We start from the raw sequence: 21,296 nt of genomic DNA on the forward strand, positions 1-21,296 counted from the left end.
GTACAGATGTGAGAGTTCGACCATAAAGAAGGCTGAGTGCCAAAGAATTGATGCTTTCGAACTGTACTACTGGAGAAGACTCTAGAGAGTCCCTTGGACAGCAAGGAGATCAAACCAATGAATCCTAAAGAAAATCAACCTTGAATATTCACTCGAAGGACTAACACTGAAGCTGAAGCTCTAATACTTTGGCCACCTGATACAAAGAGTTGACTCATTGGAAAAGACACTGATGCTGGGAAAGACTGAGGGCGGGAGGAGAAGGGGAGGACAGAGGACGAGATGGCTGGATGGTATCACTGACTCAATGGGCATAAGCTTGAGCAAACTCCAGGAGATAATGAAAGACAGGGAAGTCTGGCATGCTGCAGTCCATGGGATTGCAGAGTTAGACAGGACTTAGCTACTGAACAACAACCCACCTTAGCAAGGCTGTGCTTTTCAGAGGCTCCACTCCCTGGATGACCATGCCTTCTCGGCTGTGCCTGCCCTGTCCCCCTCTAGCTAACCATGCCCTCCAGAATCTGTCCCCACGTCTCTTCCATCCCAGCCTACTCACAGCCCTCAGTGCTGACGGTCATGGCACCAAACATCATCACCTATTGTCCACGACTACTCCTTCATTTCATTCCAGCATTTCTGTAATACTGCCCGATGTATTTATAGGAATGCTTTCCTGGGAACTCAACAGACCCAGAGGCCCATACACCCACTCCTCCTCCTGAACCCCTAGTTCTGCAAGAGGCCCCTCTCCCTTGTTGTCACGCCCACCCTCTCAGGCGCTCCTGCCCTCTCGGTTCTGTCTCTTTCTCATTTGGCCTTTTCTCTCTGTGCCCACTGCTGATGCCTACTTCAGGCTCCCACCAGCCCTCGCCGCTCAGTTGCTGCCTGTTAGGGGAGTCCAAGAACCCTCTGACATCACCATTAATTGATTTTCTTTTTTATGGAAAGCAAAAGGAAGTATCGATCTGTGACCCCATCTGCTGCCTTAAGGAAGACACTGTTAGGATCTCTACGAACCTTTACAGATGACAGTCTGTGTCTGTTACAGGATACAAGGACACACACGCTATCAGCAGAGGTCCCGGGAGAAGTCACTATGAGTCTGGAAGTCATCACTTCCTGATGCCCAGCATGAGGCAGAGGGCAGGACCAAGAAGCTGACTTCCAAGAATCTCAGCTCTGTAATTTATAGCAAAAATTCAGGGCATTAAAACCTTTCAGCTGTTCTCTGTTACTGTCCTGAAACGTCCATCTCATATAACAAGAGAAAACTAACAAAATAAGGTAAGGCCAGGAAGGGACGGATCCCTAATTTTGACAGAACTAAGATCTCTCACCCTCTACTCTCTTCTCTAAACTAACTTACATTATCATATTTATGCTTCTCAACTAATACAGTTCTGATTATCCACCACTTAAGAGCCATAAATGATTCCATACCTTTATAGAATTCAGCTGCAAGATGCCAGCTCTTAAGAGCTTGAAGTGGTCAATTCAATTAATTCAATCCCTTCCCACCTTTGTAATAAAAATCTGAGTTCAGTGAGGTTAACTGACTTTCCCAATGATTATCCTATTACCATAAAGGCTAATTTTATTACATATTATGTAGCAAGTGTGGCATATTTCTTATCTTAGTTCATAGTTCAAGGTATTCTTTCTTCATTAAGTATCTTGAATGTGCTAGAACAGCGTAAGAATACAGCACCTATAAACCTTTTGAAAAGCAATGTGATTTCTAAAAGTTTTGCTCACGTATCTGATGCAAAACGAATAAACTAGGTGTTACTTGAGCACTAAAGAAAATATTGTCACTTATAAGCAATGCCAAGTAACGCCCAGAAGCACCTCATTCTAATGTGTGTGTATGAAGGAAGCAAAACGGGAGAAAAAAGAAAGAAGTGCACGTGTGGGAATCACTGGGAAAATTAACAGCAGGATTCAGTGAAAATGGTTCTATTTTTTCCTTACAAAGAAGGCTTTAAATTACATAATTACAGGTTCCAGGGAAATAAGTATTGAAATCTATCAGAGGCACGTGTCTCACTTCCTCATTTCCAGAGCAAATCAGGAGCTCACTTTGGTTTTTTTCTCACTGTTCTTTCCCTCCCACCCACATCGGGTTGAGCTATCCGACAAAGTAAAATCCTAGTACAATGGAAATTAGACTCCAGCAAAATGAGAAACGGTGTGAGCCCTTCAAACACTGCAAGATCAAATGTTCCCATTTTTTCCCCGCAGACATTACAGGCACAGGAACAAAAGTCAGATCCAACACTAGTTTCTATTTTGAGCAGAGGTTTTAAAAGCCATCAACGTAGATTAATGTGCTATGTATTAGTCACCTTGCATATAAATACATTTCGTTTCAAGGGAACTCAACACAGGGAGCTCAGCTCAGTGCTCTATGACAATCTACAGGGGCGGGACTCGGGGAGGGGTGGGAGGGAGGCTCAAGAGGGAGGGGATATATGTATACATATTGCTAATTCACGTTGTTGTATGGCAGAAACTAATGCAACGTTGTAAAGCAATTAGCCTCCAACTAAAAATAAACATTAAAAAATACAATAAAAAAATAAAGTGAACAAAACTGAATGTATTCTCTCAAATGATAACATGCTAAGGGTTTTAGGAGAGTGAAATGAGGGAGATTTTGAACTATGATGTTAGAGAAGACTCTTGAGAGTCCCTTGGACTGCAAGGAGATCCAGCCAGTCAATCCTAAAGGAAATCAGTTCTGAATATTTACTGGAAGAACTGATGCTGAAGCTGAAGTTTCAATACTTTGGCCACCTCATGTGAAGAGTTGACTCATTGGAAAAGATGGGGGAGGGATAGGGGGCAGGACGAGAAGGGGACAACAGAGGATGAGATGGCTGGATGGTATCACGGGCTTGATGGACATGAGTTTGAGTAAACTCCGGGAGTTGGTGATGGACAGGGAGGCCTGGTGTACTGCAGTCCATGGGGTTGCAAAGAGTTGGACACGACTGAGCGACTGAACTAAAGGGTTTTAGATAAAGAGATCAAAACCTGACTCTCCCAGCCTTTGTCTTATGGGTTTCCCTGGTGGCTCAGACCGTAAAGAATCTGTCTGCAAAGCGGAAGACCTGGGTTCAATCCCTGGGTTGGGAAGATCCCCTGGAGGAGGGCATGGCAACCCACTCCAGTATTCTTGCCTGGAGAATCCCATGGACAGTGGAGCCTGGCCAGTTGCAATCATGGGGTCAAAGAGTTGGACACAACCGAGCGACTGAGCACACGTTGGACAATTAAACAACCCCAAGCTTATCGCCCAAAAGCAAGTGACTCCCACGAGAATCAACTGGTTAACTTCTAGAACTGCCACCTTACTGTTTTAGAAATGATATAAATTTACTTTAACACTCAGAAAGGCATTCACCATACATGACAGAGCTGATGACAACTGTGAATGGAGTGAACGTCATCTCCCTGACTTAGGTGTTATCAATACCAGTATCCCTACTCCAGGCCAAACACGCTTAATCCATCATGGTGTTTTTCCATCCTGAGCTAAATCTTTCTCAACACAGAACTTTCTGCACATGGCAAATGGATGGAAACAGTCATAGAGATATTATTATGATGATGGTGATGATGATGCAAGGCCCTGTTGGCAATCATTACTTTCATTTAATATTCCATCAATCCTATGGTGGCTTCTGACCATATTTATTAGTAGTAATATTATTTTAGCTTCCCCGATGGCTCAGTGGATAAAGAATCTGCCTGCAATGAAGGAGATACAGGAAACGTGGGTTTGATCCCTGGGTCGGGAGGTACCCTGCAAGAGGAAATGGCAACCCACTCCAGTATTCTTGCCTGGGAAATCCCATGGACAGAGGAGCCTGGTGGACTCCAGTCCATGGGGTCACAAGAGTCAGACATGACTTAGCGACTAAACCAATATTATTTTACAATGAGGAATAGAGGCACAGAGTAAGTGGCTTGACTAGAGTCACAGAACCAGCAAGTGGCAGAAGCAGAATGCAAACCCAAGGGGTGCCTCCAGAGACCACGTTCTTCACCACTGTGCTATACTGGCTCTTAGGAAAGCTGAAACAGAGAAGATGAGAGTTTAAACTTCTTCAATGGAAGGTTAGATTAAAATGAAAAATTTTCAAACATAAAAAAAAAAAGTGAAGTTAATAGTGGCCTGAATCCTCAGAGCTCCATCATCCAGCTTCAAGGATTATCAGACATTTGCCTGTCTTTTCTCATCTATACTGTCCCCTATCCCAGGATTTTTTTTTTCCTTTGCTGGATTATTTCACAGCAAATTTAGAAAACTTTCATTACCTAAAAGCAGTGTGAAATAATTTGATCTGAAGATATAATGCCTTAGGGCTGAGAAGGCTGGGGGGAGACTTGAGGGCAGGGTTCTTTCCTCACCCCCTAGTGGGGAGGATTTGGGGCTCCCTCCTTCAGGCACCTCCCCCCACCACCCCGCCCAATCACAGCCACACCAACAGCTCCCTGCAGGAGGCACTTGCATCCTCTCACCTCCCCACTGGACTCCAACTTCACAGGGGGTCCAGGTCACTGCAGCCCCAGGACTGAGCTCCACACTTCCCTATAACTGATACTGAAAGATTGCGGGTTTGGGGAAGAGAAAACTGACAACCTGATCTTCACAAAACAACACAGGGACCCAAAACAGGCAGTTCAGTAAGACATTATTTTCACTATGAATGAAAATATGAACTCCCTCCCACCAGTTTCAGTTGTTTTACTTCCAACCATAAACGGTCAGCTTCCTTCAAAACACATTTACACTCTAATCTCATCTCCGGGTAGACGTGAATCACTGCCCGAGTGTTTTGAAAGGGAATGTACAAGGACATGAATAAGGCTCAACCTCAAAGAGGCAATAGCTTCTCTGAAATTTAAGCTCACAGGTCCCTTTCAGCGCCTTTTCCCATGAATAAAGAATGACTTCCTTTTTGCCAATGGAACATGAGTGAGGTTGATGGCTGCCTCGGCAGGAATTATTAATAATGCTTCTCATCAATTCTGATCTTATTTAGAAGGCATGTCAGATATAGAAAGTCAAACATGCCATGTATGTAAATATACTTTGCAGCATTCGTAATCATAAACATTGGATTTAACATTGCAAAATGCTTTCACACCAACCCATACCTTCATTGATTAACCTTCCAAAAAGGCTACTGATTTTTCACTTCAGATCATTATTGCAAAAACCCAAATTATATTCAATAATTAAAAGAACACTTACTTATTTCAAGTATTAAAATAAGAACTAAAACTTTAGAGTTTAATGAGACTAACCAATCTCTCTAAATGTTGATAACTAATTTTGGAAACTTTGAAATTCTCTCATGAAAACCCTCAGGGACGTCCCTGCCAGTCCAGTGGTTAAGACTCTCAGTTCCCAATGCAGGGAGCACAGGTTCAGTCCCTGCTTGGGGAACGAAGATCCCACATGCTGTACATGGTACAGCCAAAAGAAAAAAGAAAACCCTCAGCAGCTGGGTTTCGGTTCAATTCATTTAACATGGCTAATTATATGCACAGAGATATATAAGGTCTTGGATATTTGTGAGACTGGTATGTCAGTTCACATGATGATATAGGTCTGAACAGACTGAAGTTGCTCAGTCATGTCTGGCTCTTTGTGACCCCATGGGCTGTAGCCTACCAGGTTCCTCCGTCCATGGGATTTTCCAGGCAAGAATACTGGAGTAGGTTGCTATTTCCTTCTCTAGGAGATCTTCTCAACCCAGGGATTAAACCAGAGTTTTTCCCATTGTAGGCAGATGCTTTACTGTCTGAGCCACCAGGGAAGCTCTGAATATAATTATACTGCTGCTGCTTCTGCTAAGTCACTTCAGTCGTGTCTGACTCTGTGGGACCCCATAGACGGCAGCCCACTAGGCTCTTCTATCCCTGGGATTCTCCAGGCAAGAATACTGGAGTGGGTTGCCATTTCCTTCTCCAATGCATGAAAGTGAAAAGTGAAAGTGAAGTCGCTCAGTCGTGTCCGACTCTTAGCAACCCCATGGACTGCAGCCTACCAGGCTCCCCGGTCCATGGGATTTTCCAGGCAAGAATACTGGAGTGGGTTGCTATTTCCTTCTCCAGGAGATCTTCTCGACCCAGGGATTAAACCAGGGTCTTTCCCATTGTAGGCAGATGCTTTACTGTCTGAGCCACCAGGGAAGCTCTGAATATAATTATACTACAAATGCCCAATTAACTTTTTCAGTTGTTATCTATGAGCAGATCACAGTCAGGCTTCCCTGGTGGCTCAGTGGTAAAGAACTTGCTTGCCAATGCAGGAGACACAAGTTTGGTCCCTGGGTCTGGGCAGATGCCCTGGGGAAGGAAATGACAACCCCTGCACTTCAGGAGGTTTTCTGGATGTACCAACGGTTCCTCCCAAAGTATCTCCTAAATCAAGCCCATCTCCAACTCTCCAAATACTGTCCAGTTTACAACCCCTCCAAGAAACTCCCAGATCACCTTACTCAGAAATGAACCCTCCATGGGCTAAAATGAGAGAGCAGCACTGCCATATAAACACTTGCATGTGTAAAACAGGTGGGAAGCTGCTGCATAGCACAGCGAGCCCAGCCGGGTGCTCTGTGATGACCTAGAGGGGTGGGAGGGGGTGGCTGGGAGGGAGGCTCACGACGCTGGGGACACTTGTATAGCTCATTCATGTTGCACAGTTGGAGAAGACTCTTGAGAGTCCCTTGGACTGCAAGGAGATCCAACCTGTCCATCCTAAAAGAAATCAACCCTGAATATTCCCTGGAAGCTGAAGCTGACACTCCAGTACTTTGGCCACCTGATGCGAAGAGCTGACTCATTTGAAAAGACCCTGTTGCTGGGAAAGGCTGAAGGCAGGAGGAGAAGGGGAAGACAGAGGATGAGATGGTTGGACAGTATCACGGACTCAACGGACACGAGTTTGAGTGAACTCTGGGAGTTGGTGATGGACAGGGAGGCCTGGTGTGCTGCAGTCCATGGGGTCGCAAAGAGATACGACTGAACAACTGAACTGAACTGAACAGCAGAAACCAATACAATACTGTAAAGCAATTATCATCCAATTTTTAAAAAGCATGTTATATGAGAAAACCTAATGGCTGAGACAAATGTTTTCAATGGATTAAACGGGGGCAAAAAAGATTACAAAGAGTACATATGACTCCAAAGTTGTGAAAGAAGAAATGTGTATATGCATATGAGAATAAACTAGAAAGATACACACCAAAAAAGAAAAAGAGAAATGAACCCTCCACCCCAACTCAGTTTTAAGGCTGCGAGCACAAATATCCACTGGTCATGATTATTTATCTCCATTTCAGTTTCTCTGTTCACGTCCAGTTCTACCCCTACTTTCCCAAACATTCTACTACTTCCCTGAACCAGAGACAAAAACAATAGAAAACCCTTCCGATTTCTGCTTTCTCTTTTCAAATTCTTTATTTCAGGATTTCTGGCCTCAGCTCGCCATAGAGAGAAAACATGAGCTATCACAGAAGAGAACAAGACGAGGAGAAATTGAAAAAGACAGCTGCAAATGTCACCTTCTTCATGATATTTTCTATTTCTTGAGCACCAATAGGTTAGATGCTATTCAGAATCCACAATGAGAGATGAACCTTCACATAAATTATCCTATCCTTGGGTGATATGATCTATTTTCATTAATGATTAATTCATGAAACTGTAAGTTTTCCCATCCGTCCCCCCTATACACACACATCCAAAGGTTTTAACTTTTTTAAACTGGTATTTTTATTTTTTTAATTTATTTTTAATTGGAAGATAAGTGCTTTATAATGTCATGTTGGTTTCTGTTGTACAACAACATGAATTAGCTATAAATGTATGTATATCCCCTCCCTCTTGAGCCTCCTCTCACCCACTCCCATCCCACCCCTCTAGGCCATCACAGAGCGCCAAGCTGAGCTCCCTACGCTATACAACAGCTTCCCACTAGCTATCTATTTAACACATAGTAATGTGTATATATCAGTGCTATTCTCTTAAAAAACACCTCCTTATCCACTGGGAAAATCAAGTCTACAAACCTAACTGCTGATAAATTTGACAACCCTGTATACTCTGGGCTACTACTAACACTAAATTCCACAGCCATTGTTTTTCTCAAAGCTTCTACTGCCTAAAGCATACTGAAGAGTCTTTTTCCTTTCTCTGATAGCTATTAAAAAAATGATGAGAAACATACTGGGTCAGACCTGCTGAAATACTATGATTTTAAGGTAAAATTTAACATTTAAGTTAGAAGATTATTTCCTTCCTATTCACTTTCAATCTTTAAAAAAAAAAAAAAAAAAACAGTGGGTCACGACCTAGTGGAATTTTAAGTTTTATCTGTGGTTCAAAACTGGCCAACCTCATCACCTTCCCATGATGCACCTATAGAGGAGGGGCGAGGGGGTCTCCCGTAGCACACTGAGGATAAAGGTCGCGTGTTAATCCAGAGAGACCAGGTTACTAGCAGGGGATTTCAGGGAGCCAGGCTGAACCTACAAGGAGCACCGCCTCACCATAGCGGCCTCCACAAATCCAGTCATCACCCGGAACACACACGTGGGAAGGGGCGGGGCAGGGAGAGGTGGGCTGGGTCTAAGGGCCCTCTCATGCCAACTGGACTCTAAGATTTGCTTCCCTAATAGACAGAAAAGACTCCACATCATGGGTGTGTCTTTACCATATATGGCAGCTTTAAGAACTAACCAGAGGAAGAAGAACATGGTCCCAGGATGGGACCAGGTCATTCTCAGTCTGCTCAGCTATAAAATGAAGGGGTGGACAGGATGGTAAAATACCCTCAGATTCTAAGGACCAACAGATGATTTATTTCCCTGTGTTGGCTCCACCTGCCAAAACTTTGTGGAGCAGGTCAGAAGACACAAACATCAGGGCACCTGCCTTGGGAAGCCTCTACCCTGGGGGGCTGAATGAATGGTGCTAAGTCTGAGCCCCGGGTAGAGGGCAGACTCCATGTGAGACCACAATCAGGGCTTCCAGGCCACCCCTTTACAGTTATCACTGCTTGCCCATCAGGACACAGAAAACCCACACAGAAGAGTTGCAAATAAGCCAAGGTAGCCCAGGAGACACTAGGAGATTCATAACAAAACACTTAAGTGTCCCCCATATACAGCATTCACAGTCACATGGACAGTGTCAAGACTACTCAGAGGCATGTGAGCATCTAAAATCATGAACTGCACATTTGCAAACAGCTTCCCATTATAATCATGTTTCAGATTTTGAGGGATCTCCTGCCTGTTGTGCAATCCCTTATTATAGCCATATTCCTAAAACAAACCCTAGGTGAATATAATGCCTAAAGAAAGGTACACAGGAAACAAAAAGGAGCCAACTCTGATATCATATTAGCTGTTTTCATGAGCTAAACTGGCAACATTTGCTCCTAGGAGTTAATCTAAGGACTTTCAGCTCTCCCAAGAGTTTTGTATTTTACTTAATCCTTGTCATCAGAGCATCAGAAGCAAAAGTTTTCCTGACATTAGATCTAGTAACAAGCAGAACCATAATATTAATAGCTAACAGTATTAAGACATAAATAAGTGTGAAGTTTTTCTGTGATTTACTCAAGGTCAAATTTATATACAGTTAGGCAGCAAATCGGAGAAGGCGATGGCACCCCAGTCCAGTACTCTTGCCTGGAAAATCCCATGGACGGAGGAGCCTGGTGGGCTGCAGTTCATGGGGTCGCAAAGAGTCGGACTCACTTCACTCACTGAGCGACTTCACTTTCACTTTTCACTTTCATGCATTGGAGAAGGAAATGGCAACCCACTCCAGTGTTCTTGCCTGGAGAATCCCAGGGACAGGGGAGCCTGGTGGGCTGCCATCTATGGGGTCGCACAGAGTCGGACACAACTGAAGTGACTTAGCAGTAGCAGCAGGCAGCAAATAATTAAAAAAGCATTTCTAACACATTGTTTTTTAGAAATAGAAAACAGTCCTGAAGAGAGTAAATACTGCTTTTACAATGAAGTTTGTAAGCTAAGAGTTATTTTCTCTGGCACATAACGGCTCTCGTCTCCTTGGGTGTTCAGGGAGTCCCTGGCCAGCATCCTTTGATGCACAGGTGAGAAGAAATGCCCTAAGCACATCTGGAATTATTCCATTCACACCTGTCACCTCTCGTTTTGAAAAAGCGCCTGCTGTGGGGACAGGGCTCAATTTACCTTTAGGTTAATTTTTTTTAAGAAGTCAAAATCTTAACTCCTTCTTTGGAAAGAGACATACCATATGAGATTTTTTTTTTTAATCATTCATGCTCCATCTAAGAGAAAAATATGCCCCTGGGAATCTCTATTAAAAATGATGGCAGATCATTGCTCCTCTATTTCAAAACCTTTGGACTGTTAATATGCACACGCGTGCACACACACACCCCCCTAGAAATAAGACTCACACATTTACAAACAGTTCTCTAGTATATTTGTGTTAAGATTTTGAGACATGTACCATACCGTGATGCAACCCCCGATCCCAGTGGGATTCCTAAAATGATTCCCAGGTGAAAGCAGGTCACCTTCAGGGAACCAAGTGAGCAAAGAACCTCTCAGAAATGCTTACAAACACATTAAGAGGAAGGAAAATATAACCCATTACTTTTAGGAATAATCAGGCAGGCCAAAATTTAGAACAAGTATACAAATGCTCCACCCAAGAAAGAACAGGGGAAAAAAACAAGCTTAGAGAAAGGAAACTGAACAAATAATACAAAATCAATCTCATTCTTAATCTCTCTTCCTCCTCTCTCTCTCTCCCTCACTATCTCGTGTTCCAACTTGATTCAACTCATATAATCCTTCAAACAGCTCTCCGTAGGAAAGCTGCTAAGTAGTATGCAAATCATTACTACTTGACATCTGAGGTGTCACAGCTTCAGATCCAGTCGATGAGGCTAAAAAGCTGCTTGAGCCTTGATGGCTCGGGTGAACAGGGCATCCTCCAAGTCTTCTTTAGGGACAGGGGCTGCTGGGACCTGCTTGAAGGCTATGACTTCATACTTTCAAATTCAGCTTACAACACCAGTGTCAGGACCATCTCAGCTCACGGGGACCTTCCTTGGCACAGACTTAGAAGAAGCTTAGCTGGGCTTCCCTGCTTCTAGCATCCTTGAGTTGACTTTTAGAAACTGAGTGCTCCACCAACAGGAAGGCATAATGGATAATCACAAGTGACTAAGATGATTCTTTCCACTAATATTTCACATCTAATATGCTTCACGATAGCACAACAGAGTAATAATTTTTGGATTTTTCTGTGGCTTCTTACCTTGAATGCACGAGGCAAAGGGCTCCTGCAATCAGCCACTAGAAAGCAATAAGTCACTTTCTAGATTTAAGAGTAATTTAGAAGTCCTTTTCAGGCACATTTACTCCCCATATAACTTAGAAAATGGTAGTGCCAAACAGGCTTTTTTTCCCCCACAGTAGATTATTTTTAAAGTCCCAAGCATGGTAGAGTAAGGTAGTCAACCCAAATTCTTACTTTATGCACACAGAAATTGCAACCCTGGGTACATGTGCTGATTCGCTCTCTGCTGGTCAGGCCTGTCTGGGAACGGCAGCGTCGCCCACCCACCCCTCCACTCCACTTACGGTTGGCCAGCCGGCTGGGCTCGGGCTGGGTGCTGTCCGCCGACTGGGTGCTGGACACTGAGGACACACTGGAGCTCCGGACAAAGCCAAAGGCCGCCAGCTTGGCTGCGGGGAGACGCGAGTAGCCAGGAGGACGAAGTCCAGATTTGGGTAGGTTGGATTTTGCAGCATTTGAACTGGAAGTTTTCTTTAAATCTGCTAAAATGAACCCAAACCAGAAAAAAAAAAAAAAAAAACACCTCAGTTGACAGCAAGATAGAGAATGCACAAATTGTGAATACTAACCCAGCTCCAGCATAAACAAACCAAAAATTTACTCTTTTTAAAAAATTTATTTATTTATTTTGGGCTATGCTAGGTCTTCCATCCCTGGGTGGGGAAGAGCCCCTGGAGAAGGACATGGCAACCTACTCCAGTATTCTTGCCTGGAGAATCCCATGGACAGAGGAGCCTGGTGGGCTATAGTCCATGGGGTCACAAAAGAGTTGGACACAACTTAGTGACTGAGAATGCATTCAAAACTTCAAAATTAGTTCCCAGTTATATGCAAAGCCGGCTAATGTTGAAATAATAAAGCATTATTATAAATCCATGATTTAAGCACCTTCTGTGTTTCAGCCAAGCTCCACACCTAGCCACTGCAAGGATCATCCCAATACTAGGAGAAGTCTCTCAACACCAGGTAGGACCAGAACATTATCAACACACAAATGCTCTTGAATGACACTTAAAGGGGGAAAGGGCCAAGCAGCCTGCTGTTTTGTATAATATTCCTAGTCAAGCCACTTAACTTTCACTGCAGCCATATTTACTGTGTTCAGACCCTTCATCAGTGTTCTTATGCTACAATTAACTCTTCATTATCGATTGAAAGCTCAATTGGGTTGCCTATTAATTTAAGAAATGGACCATTCGTTTAAAAAAAGAAAAGAAAATTCAAGGTGTAAAAATTTCAGTGAACAGTCTATAAATAGAAAGCATCTTGGACATGAGTTTAAGAAAACTCCAGGAAAAGGTGAAGAACAGGAAAGCCTGGTGCGCTGCAGTCCATTGGGTCACAAAGAGTTGGACACATGACTGACAACAACAAGGTGTGGAAATACAGAGAGAACCAACAGACTCTAGGCTGGCCTATGGAGCCCCTTCCTCTGGCAACAGCTCCCCTGAGGGGGAGGCTGGGGTCATGCCTGTGCCCAGCGCAAGTGAGGTCTGTACAACTGTGGTTTCCTGACTTCTGCTTTTAGGAACAGGACTATGGGATTGGACTGGGGCCCTTCTGAGAGTGACCTTGGGTCACGTATCTTTGCCAGGACCTATGTGCATGTCTTGGAAAGGAGTTGGGATTGATGCTTGGCTCAGGGGAAAGGCTACCTTGTCATATAGGGGCCCACTGGGTAGTCATTCATGAAAAAGCAGCCATTCGGGTGAAAAAGAAGAAACAAGGCCAAGTGGTCTGTACTCCTAAGAGCAGACGGCTCAGCAGTACCTGCGCCACCTATGTGTCCATCACACAGAAATCCTGATCCCCAGGTGCTGGTGGTTGCTTAGTTGCTCAGTTGTATTGACTCTGTAACCCATGGACTGTAGCCCGCCAGGCTTCTCTGTCCATAGGATTCTCCAGGCAAGAATACTGGAGTGGGTTGCTGTGCCCTCTTCCAGGGGATCTTCCTGACCCAGAGATTAAACCCAAGTCTCCTGCACTGCAGGTGGAATCTTCAGAGCCAAACCACCAGGGAAGCCCAATCCTCAGGGTCATCAAAAAGAACACCCATGGCATCTCTGTGGACACCAAAGAGCTTAACTCAAACCCACCCAGGGTCCTGGCATCCCATAAAGCAACCACTGCCATAGGGAGGTCCCACCCCAGAGGATGTTGGTTTGAAGCTTTCTGGAAGAAACGTATCGATACAAGCAGAGCACAAGAACCTCCAGGAAAAAATAACAAAGGGAAAAAAGACTGAGGGTAGAGGAGAGGAGCGGGGAGAGAGAGAGCATTTGCATAAATCATAAGGGACAAAAAGTGGAAGCAACACAAAGGTCATTAACTGGGGAAGGCCAACACACGCAGCATTTCTCAGCCATAAAACGGACCAAGGCCCTGATATGGCTACAATATGGATGAATCGTGAAAACACTAAGGCAGGAGGCCCCAACCTCCGGAATCTAATTCTTGATGACCTGAAGTGGAGCTCACATCATAATAATATAATAATAGAAATAAAGTTGCACAAGAAATGTAACACACCTGAATTATCCCAAAACCATCCCCCCACCACCCCCCAGTTCATAGAAAAACTGTCTTCCATGAATTCCATCCCTGCTGCCAAAAAGGTTGGGGACCGCTGCATTACAACCAATGGAAGAAGCCAGACAGAAAAGGCTGCATGTTGCATGATTCAATTATATGCAATGTCCACAGGAGGCAAATCTATAGAGACAGGAAGTAGGTTAATGGTTGCCAGGGGCTGGAGTTTGGGGAAAAGGGGAGGGTTTGATAACAGGCACAGGGTTTCTATAAAAATGCTCTAAAATTGATGGTGGTTGTGGTTGCCCAATTCTGTGAATAGACTAAAAACCACTGAACTGCATCCTTTAAAAGGGTGACTCCTATCTAGCCTATGAATTATATATCAATGGAGTTGTTATATTAAAACAGAAGCTTTTTAAAGAATAAATAATTCTTGTGTTCAGTAACAGGCTTACACTGAGCTGCAGCAATGAATGTCACAAATTCTATCAGCATCTTCACTTTCAAAGGGCCATGGCAGATGGAGCACTTGGTCTGTCATTGTGAGTTCTCCACAAAAACCTCTTCTAACAGGCAGATGGAAGAGATGCTCTGTATGGCAGATCAAAGTCTCTTCCAAATGAATATGACCATAATGGGGAAATTAAATAATTCCAAAAATTAATTTAAACACTTACAAAAAGACCTCTAGAATCAAATATTCAAATCCCATGCAAAGGAGCTTATGTGTGCTTACGTCTTTTATTTTCATGAAGGCTCTACATTCTGTCAAGATTTTGCCGCCCCCCCCGCCCCCGCCAAAGATACAAACTCCTGTGTGAACGACAAAAGAGATTTTGCTGCTATTAAGTGCTAAAAAGACGTGTCACTGTTTCAAAGTAATCCTGGTTTTCTTTTGAAAGATGAATCCTTTGAAGAACGCAAATCTTCACATTTAGAGGAAAAATGAAAAGTTGTTATTTGTTCTTACCTTTTCCCCTTTTGTATTGATTCTCCTTCAAATACGACTTTGGAACGCTAGAAATATCTCAATCAACTAGAATGAGATTATAGTGCTTTATGGCTCAATACTATATTGAGAACGGTCCATCCATTGTTGTCCCAGGTCTCTGACATCCCAGGTAGTAAAAAAAACTTTAAGAATGTAAATGGATATCCATCCAATTCAACATGCGTTGACAGGCACCACCATGGCCAAGGCACTTTAGAAGGCACCATGGGAGACTCAGAAACAAAGCAGGGGTCCCCAAGAGGGGCTTACAACCTACTGGAGTAGAGACATTTGTTGATAAACAACCATGGTCTAGAATAAGGGGTCAAACAGGCCCAAACAGAGGCCAGACCGAGTGCAACGGGAAGCAAAGAGTGGAAGAAAGGCAAAATCTTCAAGTGGAATGACCCAGGGTGTTTATCCAAGGCCCATTTTCTCCTAATTTTGCTTCTGAAGTGGGTTTTTTTCTGGTATATTTATACACATAGAACAACACATTATATGAACCAAACTATCCTTTTTTAAAAACTTTTATTATAGTTCTTTCCAGTTGCTTTTAAAAACAGGTTTTTTTCTTTCACAGATATTTTGTAGAGAGGTGGTTCACTTTGTTTAAGTAGCTAAGAAAGAAATCCTCTCTCACTTTACTCTCAAATAAGAATAAACAGCAACTGCTTTTTCCTCCACCTTGGGAAATAATAAGCAAAAGCTTTTAATGTTAAACCTGCAACCATCCCACAGGAGACGAGAAAGACACAATTAAAGAAAGAAAGGAAGTGGCAGGTTTCAGGATTGTACTAAAGATCTGGGTTTGATGGTAACATCAAGTGTATAATCTCAGGACAGACTCAAACTCTCTGAATCGGTTTCCTCAGATAAAACATGAGGACAGGACTTCCCTGATGGTGTAGTGGGTAAGAATCCACTTGCTAATTCAGCATAGGGATTGCTCCCTGGTCCAGGAAGATCCCATGTGCCACAAAACAGCTAAGTCTGTGAGCCACAACTACTAAGCCAGAGCTCTAGAGCCCATGAGCTACAACCACTGAAGCCCCTGAGGCTAGAGCCCATGCTCTGCAACAAGAGAAGCCACTGCAGTGAGAAGCCCGGACGCAGCAACTAGAGCGTATCCCCTGTTCACCGCAACTAGAGAAAAGTCTGCTCGCACAGCAAGGAAGAACCAGAGCAACCAAAGATAAATACATAAATTATAAAGGAAAAAAGAAAAATGAGGATAAAACCATCTACCCATTATAATGACAGAAACGAAACTGCATCTAAAAATGTATATCCTGGGGCTTCCCTGGTGCTCCAGTGGTTAAGACAGCCGCACTCCCAGGAAGGCCTTTGAGGAAGCTGTTGGTGAGGGTTCAAAGTGAGGGAACTGATGGAAAGTGAGTCCTTGTTAAGGGTGGCTGAAAGTTTAGCAACAATGTTACCTGCTGTGGCATGGAATGTAGAAATTGTATCTAAAAAATTCAGGACTCTGGCTAAGGAGATTTCCAGGCAGAGAGATGAAGATGCTACCCAGCTACTTACTATTCTGGTAAAAAAAAAAGAACAGTGGAGAGACAAGCTAAAGATGTGAACATAAAGTAATGGTTAAACATTAAGAAGTTACAACACACTGAAAATTCAAAGCATCTCTAAATGATAAACAAGATCAAAATTAAGAAACGGCTTCTGGGCCAAGATGAGACCCAGGTCACTGTCAGAAATACATGTCCAGTGATGAAGCAAAGAGATGACAATAAAACCCTTTGGTGAGACTTCAGGAAAATCTAAAGCAATGCCTGAAATTATTTTTAAGTTTAATGCTCACCTCATGACAGGTGTGTCTGTTCACAATCCAGGTCATTGGCATTATTTAATACCCAGGCTAGAAAGGGAACTAGTGAAAGTTGTTTTATTTTGGTTTGGTTTGGTTCATGTTTTTAGAGCTGCAAAGGGATGGATCTAAAGGTAAAGACAGAATACTGCTAACTGAGCAATAAGTAATCTGCAAAACCAAATAAACCTACATATGCAGTATGTCTTTAATTGAGGTCCAAATCTTGAGTTTTACTTTCTTATAGTACTCTAAAACACTGAGACCAAGCATTTTTGCACTATCAGGCTCCTCCGTCCATGGGATTTTCCAGGCAAGAGTGCTGGAGTGGATTGCCATTTCCTTCTCCAGGGGATCTTCCCGACCCAGGAATAGAACCCAGGTCTCCTGCATTGCAGGCAGACACTTTACCGTCTGAGCCACCAGGGCCATTCATTTTTGCATTATCAGAGTCTAACTAGGATCTGAGTATCTACATCCTCATTTCTGTTTAGATCTTGCTGCCTCACCTGAAGTGGCTGGATTTAATCCAGAGATTCACAAACATCCAGTGATGTATTTTCCACCGTAGAATTAAATCACCACTAGGGCTCAAGTGTTCTTGCCTGGAGGATCCCAGGGATGGGGGAGCCTGGTGGGCTGCCGTCTATGGGGTCGCACAGAGTCGGACACGAATGAAGCGACTTAGCAGCAGCAGCGGGGAGCGCTGACCTCTCTATACATAATTGGTGAGTGTATAAATTTCTCAAAGGCTTTGGGTAAGAAATGGGAATTGGAAAGCGGAGGGTTGGGTGCAGGCTTGAGAGAGTGCTGCAAACAGAAGGACATTGGAGGAAGGGACAAGTAATATAAATTCTACAAATGCCATACTTTTGATGGACAGATCGGCATACATTTAGAAGTTGTTTAAACAGAGATATCAAATACAGGCGACCTTGTATGGGGACACCTTACAGAAATGGCAGAGTCAGTCAATTATTTGTAAATGACTCTAAACCTACCAACACTTTTAAACTGCTGTGGGTATACGTGTGGATGGAGAAAGCCTTAGATTCTATTTATATCCGTGATTCTTGGGGAAACCATCAGCATCTCAAAGCTCACTGAAAGGAACAATATTTTTATGAGCAAATGCCCTTGAATCATCTGCTTTCTGATAACCGGCTGTCACACTGCAAAACAGAGGAAAAAAATCAAAGCCCTTGCGTTCTTGGCTACAGAAAAGACTCAGGAGATTATGATGATACAGCATCTCTACGGAATGCGTTTAACAGCACAGTTCTCAGAATTCTTCTGCAAGCCTGAGGAAACAGCCATCTCACACTACTGAATAGCACCCTACGAGGTGCTGGTGACTAGACTTACATGGAAAAGGAGACTTGCCAGGTCGCGGTGGTGGACAGAACGCAGGCAGTTTGTCCCTTTCTTACCAAAGATGCCTTAAAGTCAGAGTCATTCAATTTGAAGAAGTACAGTTCATAATAAGAGCTAACATTTATTGACTTCTTTCTCTTAAGCAATTTACATATTTAAACCTAGGACAAGAGAGAGAAAAGAGCTACTTACTGAGGCAGCTATTTCAACAATTTCTGGAACAGAAACAGAGGTCCCTGGCTGGCGGGCAGAGGAGATGTGCAGGCTGCAGCAGACAGAAGAGCCATCCGTGCTGCAGTAGAGGGAGTGCGCGCTGACCTCCACCCAGACAGCCAGGGCCACAGAGCCTCGGATCCCGGGAAGGAGGGGGGAGAGGCTGAGACAGGGAGGGAGACAGGGGAAGAACCCCTGGCCTTCATCTGCCCATGCAGCACCCAGAACCAGGAATTTACCTTCCACCTGCCCACCAGGGCCAAGCCCCAGGGTGAGGGGAAACAGACTCCTACAGAGTGCGAACAAATGGACTTCAAGTTCATCCAAGTCAATAGCAAGTGTGACTGATCACAAAGACTTTAAGAAGCGCTTCCTGCACAACCCAAGCAACCAAAAAGTCAAGAGAAACAAAATCTGCCCCTGAGACTACAGAGAGAATTTAGGCAACAGGAGATGTCTTGAAAGAGGCACCCTTAGAGAAATTTGGGAAGATGTTGCAACAATAAAAGAAACAGAAATCGGCTATGAAAAGACGCAATCAGACATCAGGAAGATGTGCCAAAACAAGGCTTTCAAGAGAAGCATTAGAAAATAAAGCCCAGTGAGATTGTCTAAAATGAGGAAAAGCATGAAGAAAGAGAGAACACATAAGAAAAACTATAGACGCTTCTCTGGCAGTCCAGTGGTTGCGACTTGGCCTTCCAATGCAGGAGGTACGGGTTTGATCTCTGGTTGGGAAGTGGCTCAGATGGTAAAGCGTCTGCCTACAATGCAGGAGACCTGGGTTCAATCCCTGGGTCAGGAAGATCCTCTGGAGAAGGAAATGGCAACCCACTCCAGTCCTCCTGCCTGGAAAATCCCATGGACAGAAGAACGTGGTAGGCTACAGTCCATGGGGTTGCAAAGAGTCGGACACGACTGAACGACTTCACTCACCGGGAAGTGGAAACAGTGACAGACTTTCTTTTTCTGGGCTCCAGAATCACTGCAGATGGTGACTTTAGCCGTGAAATTAAAAGATGCTTACTCATTGGAAGAAAAGTTATGACCAACCTAGACAGCATATTTAAAAACAGAAACATTACTTTGCCAACAAAGGTCCATCTAGTCAAGGCTATGGTTTTTCTAGTAGTCATGTATGGATGTGAGAGCTGGACTATAAAGAAAGCTGAGCACCAAAGAACTGATGCTTTTGAACTGTGGTGTTGGAGAAGACTCTTGAGAGTCCCTTGCACAGCAAGGAGATCCAACCAGTCCATCCTAAAGGAAATGAGTCCTGAATATTCATTGGAAGGACTGATGCTGAAGCTGAAACTCCAATACTTTGGCCACCTGATGCAAAGAGCTGACTCATTTGAAAAGACCCTGATGCTGGGAAAGATTGAAGGCAGGAGGAGAAGGGGATGACAGAGGATGAGACGGTTGGATGGCATCACTGACTCGATGGACGTGAGTTTGAGTAAACTCCAGGAGTTGGTGATGGACAGGGAGGCCTGGCGTGCTGCAGTTCATGGGGTCGCAGAGTCGGACACAACTGAGCAACTGAACTGAACTGCCTGGGAAGTTAAGATCCCACATGTCTCTCAGCCAAAAAAAAAATCAAAACATGGTAACAAATTCAATAAAGATTTCAAAAATGGTCCACATGAAAACAAATCTTAAAATTTTTTTTTAAATGAAAGAAAAACTAGACATAAGTCACCACTTTGGGAGGTCCAAATACCAAATAACAGAAATCCCAGGAAGACAGAGAAAACAGAGAAGTTGGACTGAACAAGAACACAAGATGATGAGATGACTGTCCAATGCTGAAGGGAAATAGAGTTTAGCAAGTCCTAGCAAGATAAATCAATTTACCCTCTCTTCCTTCCTCCACCTCTCTGAGTTCCTGTCTCTGTCTGCTGTACTTCTGTCTCTCTGTCTCTCTCTCATGTTCTCTCACACTCTGTACGACACAGAGTGTGCACGCACGCACACACATACACACACACAGGGAATTTTTAAAACACCAAGGATAAGAGACGATTCTAAAGCTTTTGGAGAGAAATAAAAGCAGGTCTCCTACCCCAACCCCCCAAAAAAATTCTCAGATAGGCACCACGTTTCTTTTGAGCAACACTAGGAAGTCTGCATGTTTTGAAAAACTCATTTTCAACCCAGAAAATGCTATTTGATCTAGTGAATGAAGACTAAAGATAGTTTCAGAAAGGCAAAATCTCAGCGAGTTTGCTTTCCTTGAACTCTCTCTGGAAATTACCAAGGATGTACTCCAGCAAAACAAACAAGGAAACAACACATCCTTCCCAGGAGAAAGAGGAAGGGAAGTTACATAAGAATAACATCAAATCCTTCACTCCTTCATACCACACTACACCCGAAAAACTTTCCTGCCCCCCAACTTAGGGTTAGATCCCCTCCTCTGTTCTCCTGGGCCCAGAAGACTTTGTGGTCGCAGCACTAATCAACTGCATCCTAACTGCCTGTGGATCTCATCTGTCTTGTTCACGGTTGTATCCTAAGGGCCTAAAACAACTTGACAAACAGTAGGTGCTCAATATTGATTATGTATACTAACAGTGTTTGTCCAAATAAGTAGAATAGTTGTTAAGCCTGTGACCCACCCCAGAGCCACTGAAGCTATCTCTGGGTCCTGGCTGAGGAAATTTGCCCTTGTACTAATTCCTGCAGGGCATTATTAGGCAAGCTCAGTCGCAACAAAAGTAAACCAAAGTTGGGATGGCCAAACGCACAGTAAAAACACAGCCACTCCCAAAGTCCATTTCAGCAGTACGTAGTACCAGTGATACTGAGAGACAAACTGTTAATAGTACAAGTGGCAAAACAAACTGAATGTTCTTCGGAAGCCTCCAAGATATGTCCCAAGGTCATCCGGTGTCATTAAGACTCCAAAGGAACCACAGTTACGCCACATGCTCCTTGACCACGTGTGCACGTGTCCGTGCTGAG

General features: G+C 43.7%; 1 protein-coding gene across 2 annotated transcripts in view; it reads right to left on the reverse strand.

The window, feature by feature from the left end:
* Positions 1-21,296, reverse strand: part of MTUS2 (microtubule associated scaffold protein 2) — a 388,875-nt gene that overhangs the window by 223,830 nt on the left and 143,749 nt on the right. Inside the window, exon 6 of one of the 2 annotated variants that reach the window (XM_070800225.1) lies at positions 11,676-11,870. In XM_070800225.1, coding sequence (XP_070656326.1) covers positions 11,676-11,870 — 195 coding nt within the window. Of the gene's footprint in view, positions 1-11,675; positions 11,874-21,296 lie in introns of both variants that reach the window. The other variant, XM_070800223.1, reaches the window with a different exon arrangement.

Source organism: Bos indicus, chromosome 12 (genome assembly GCF_029378745.1).
Source record: "Bos indicus isolate NIAB-ARS_2022 breed Sahiwal x Tharparkar chromosome 12, NIAB-ARS_B.indTharparkar_mat_pri_1.0, whole genome shotgun sequence".
In the NCBI taxonomy this organism is placed as follows: Eukaryota; Metazoa; Chordata; class Mammalia; order Artiodactyla; family Bovidae; genus Bos; species Bos indicus.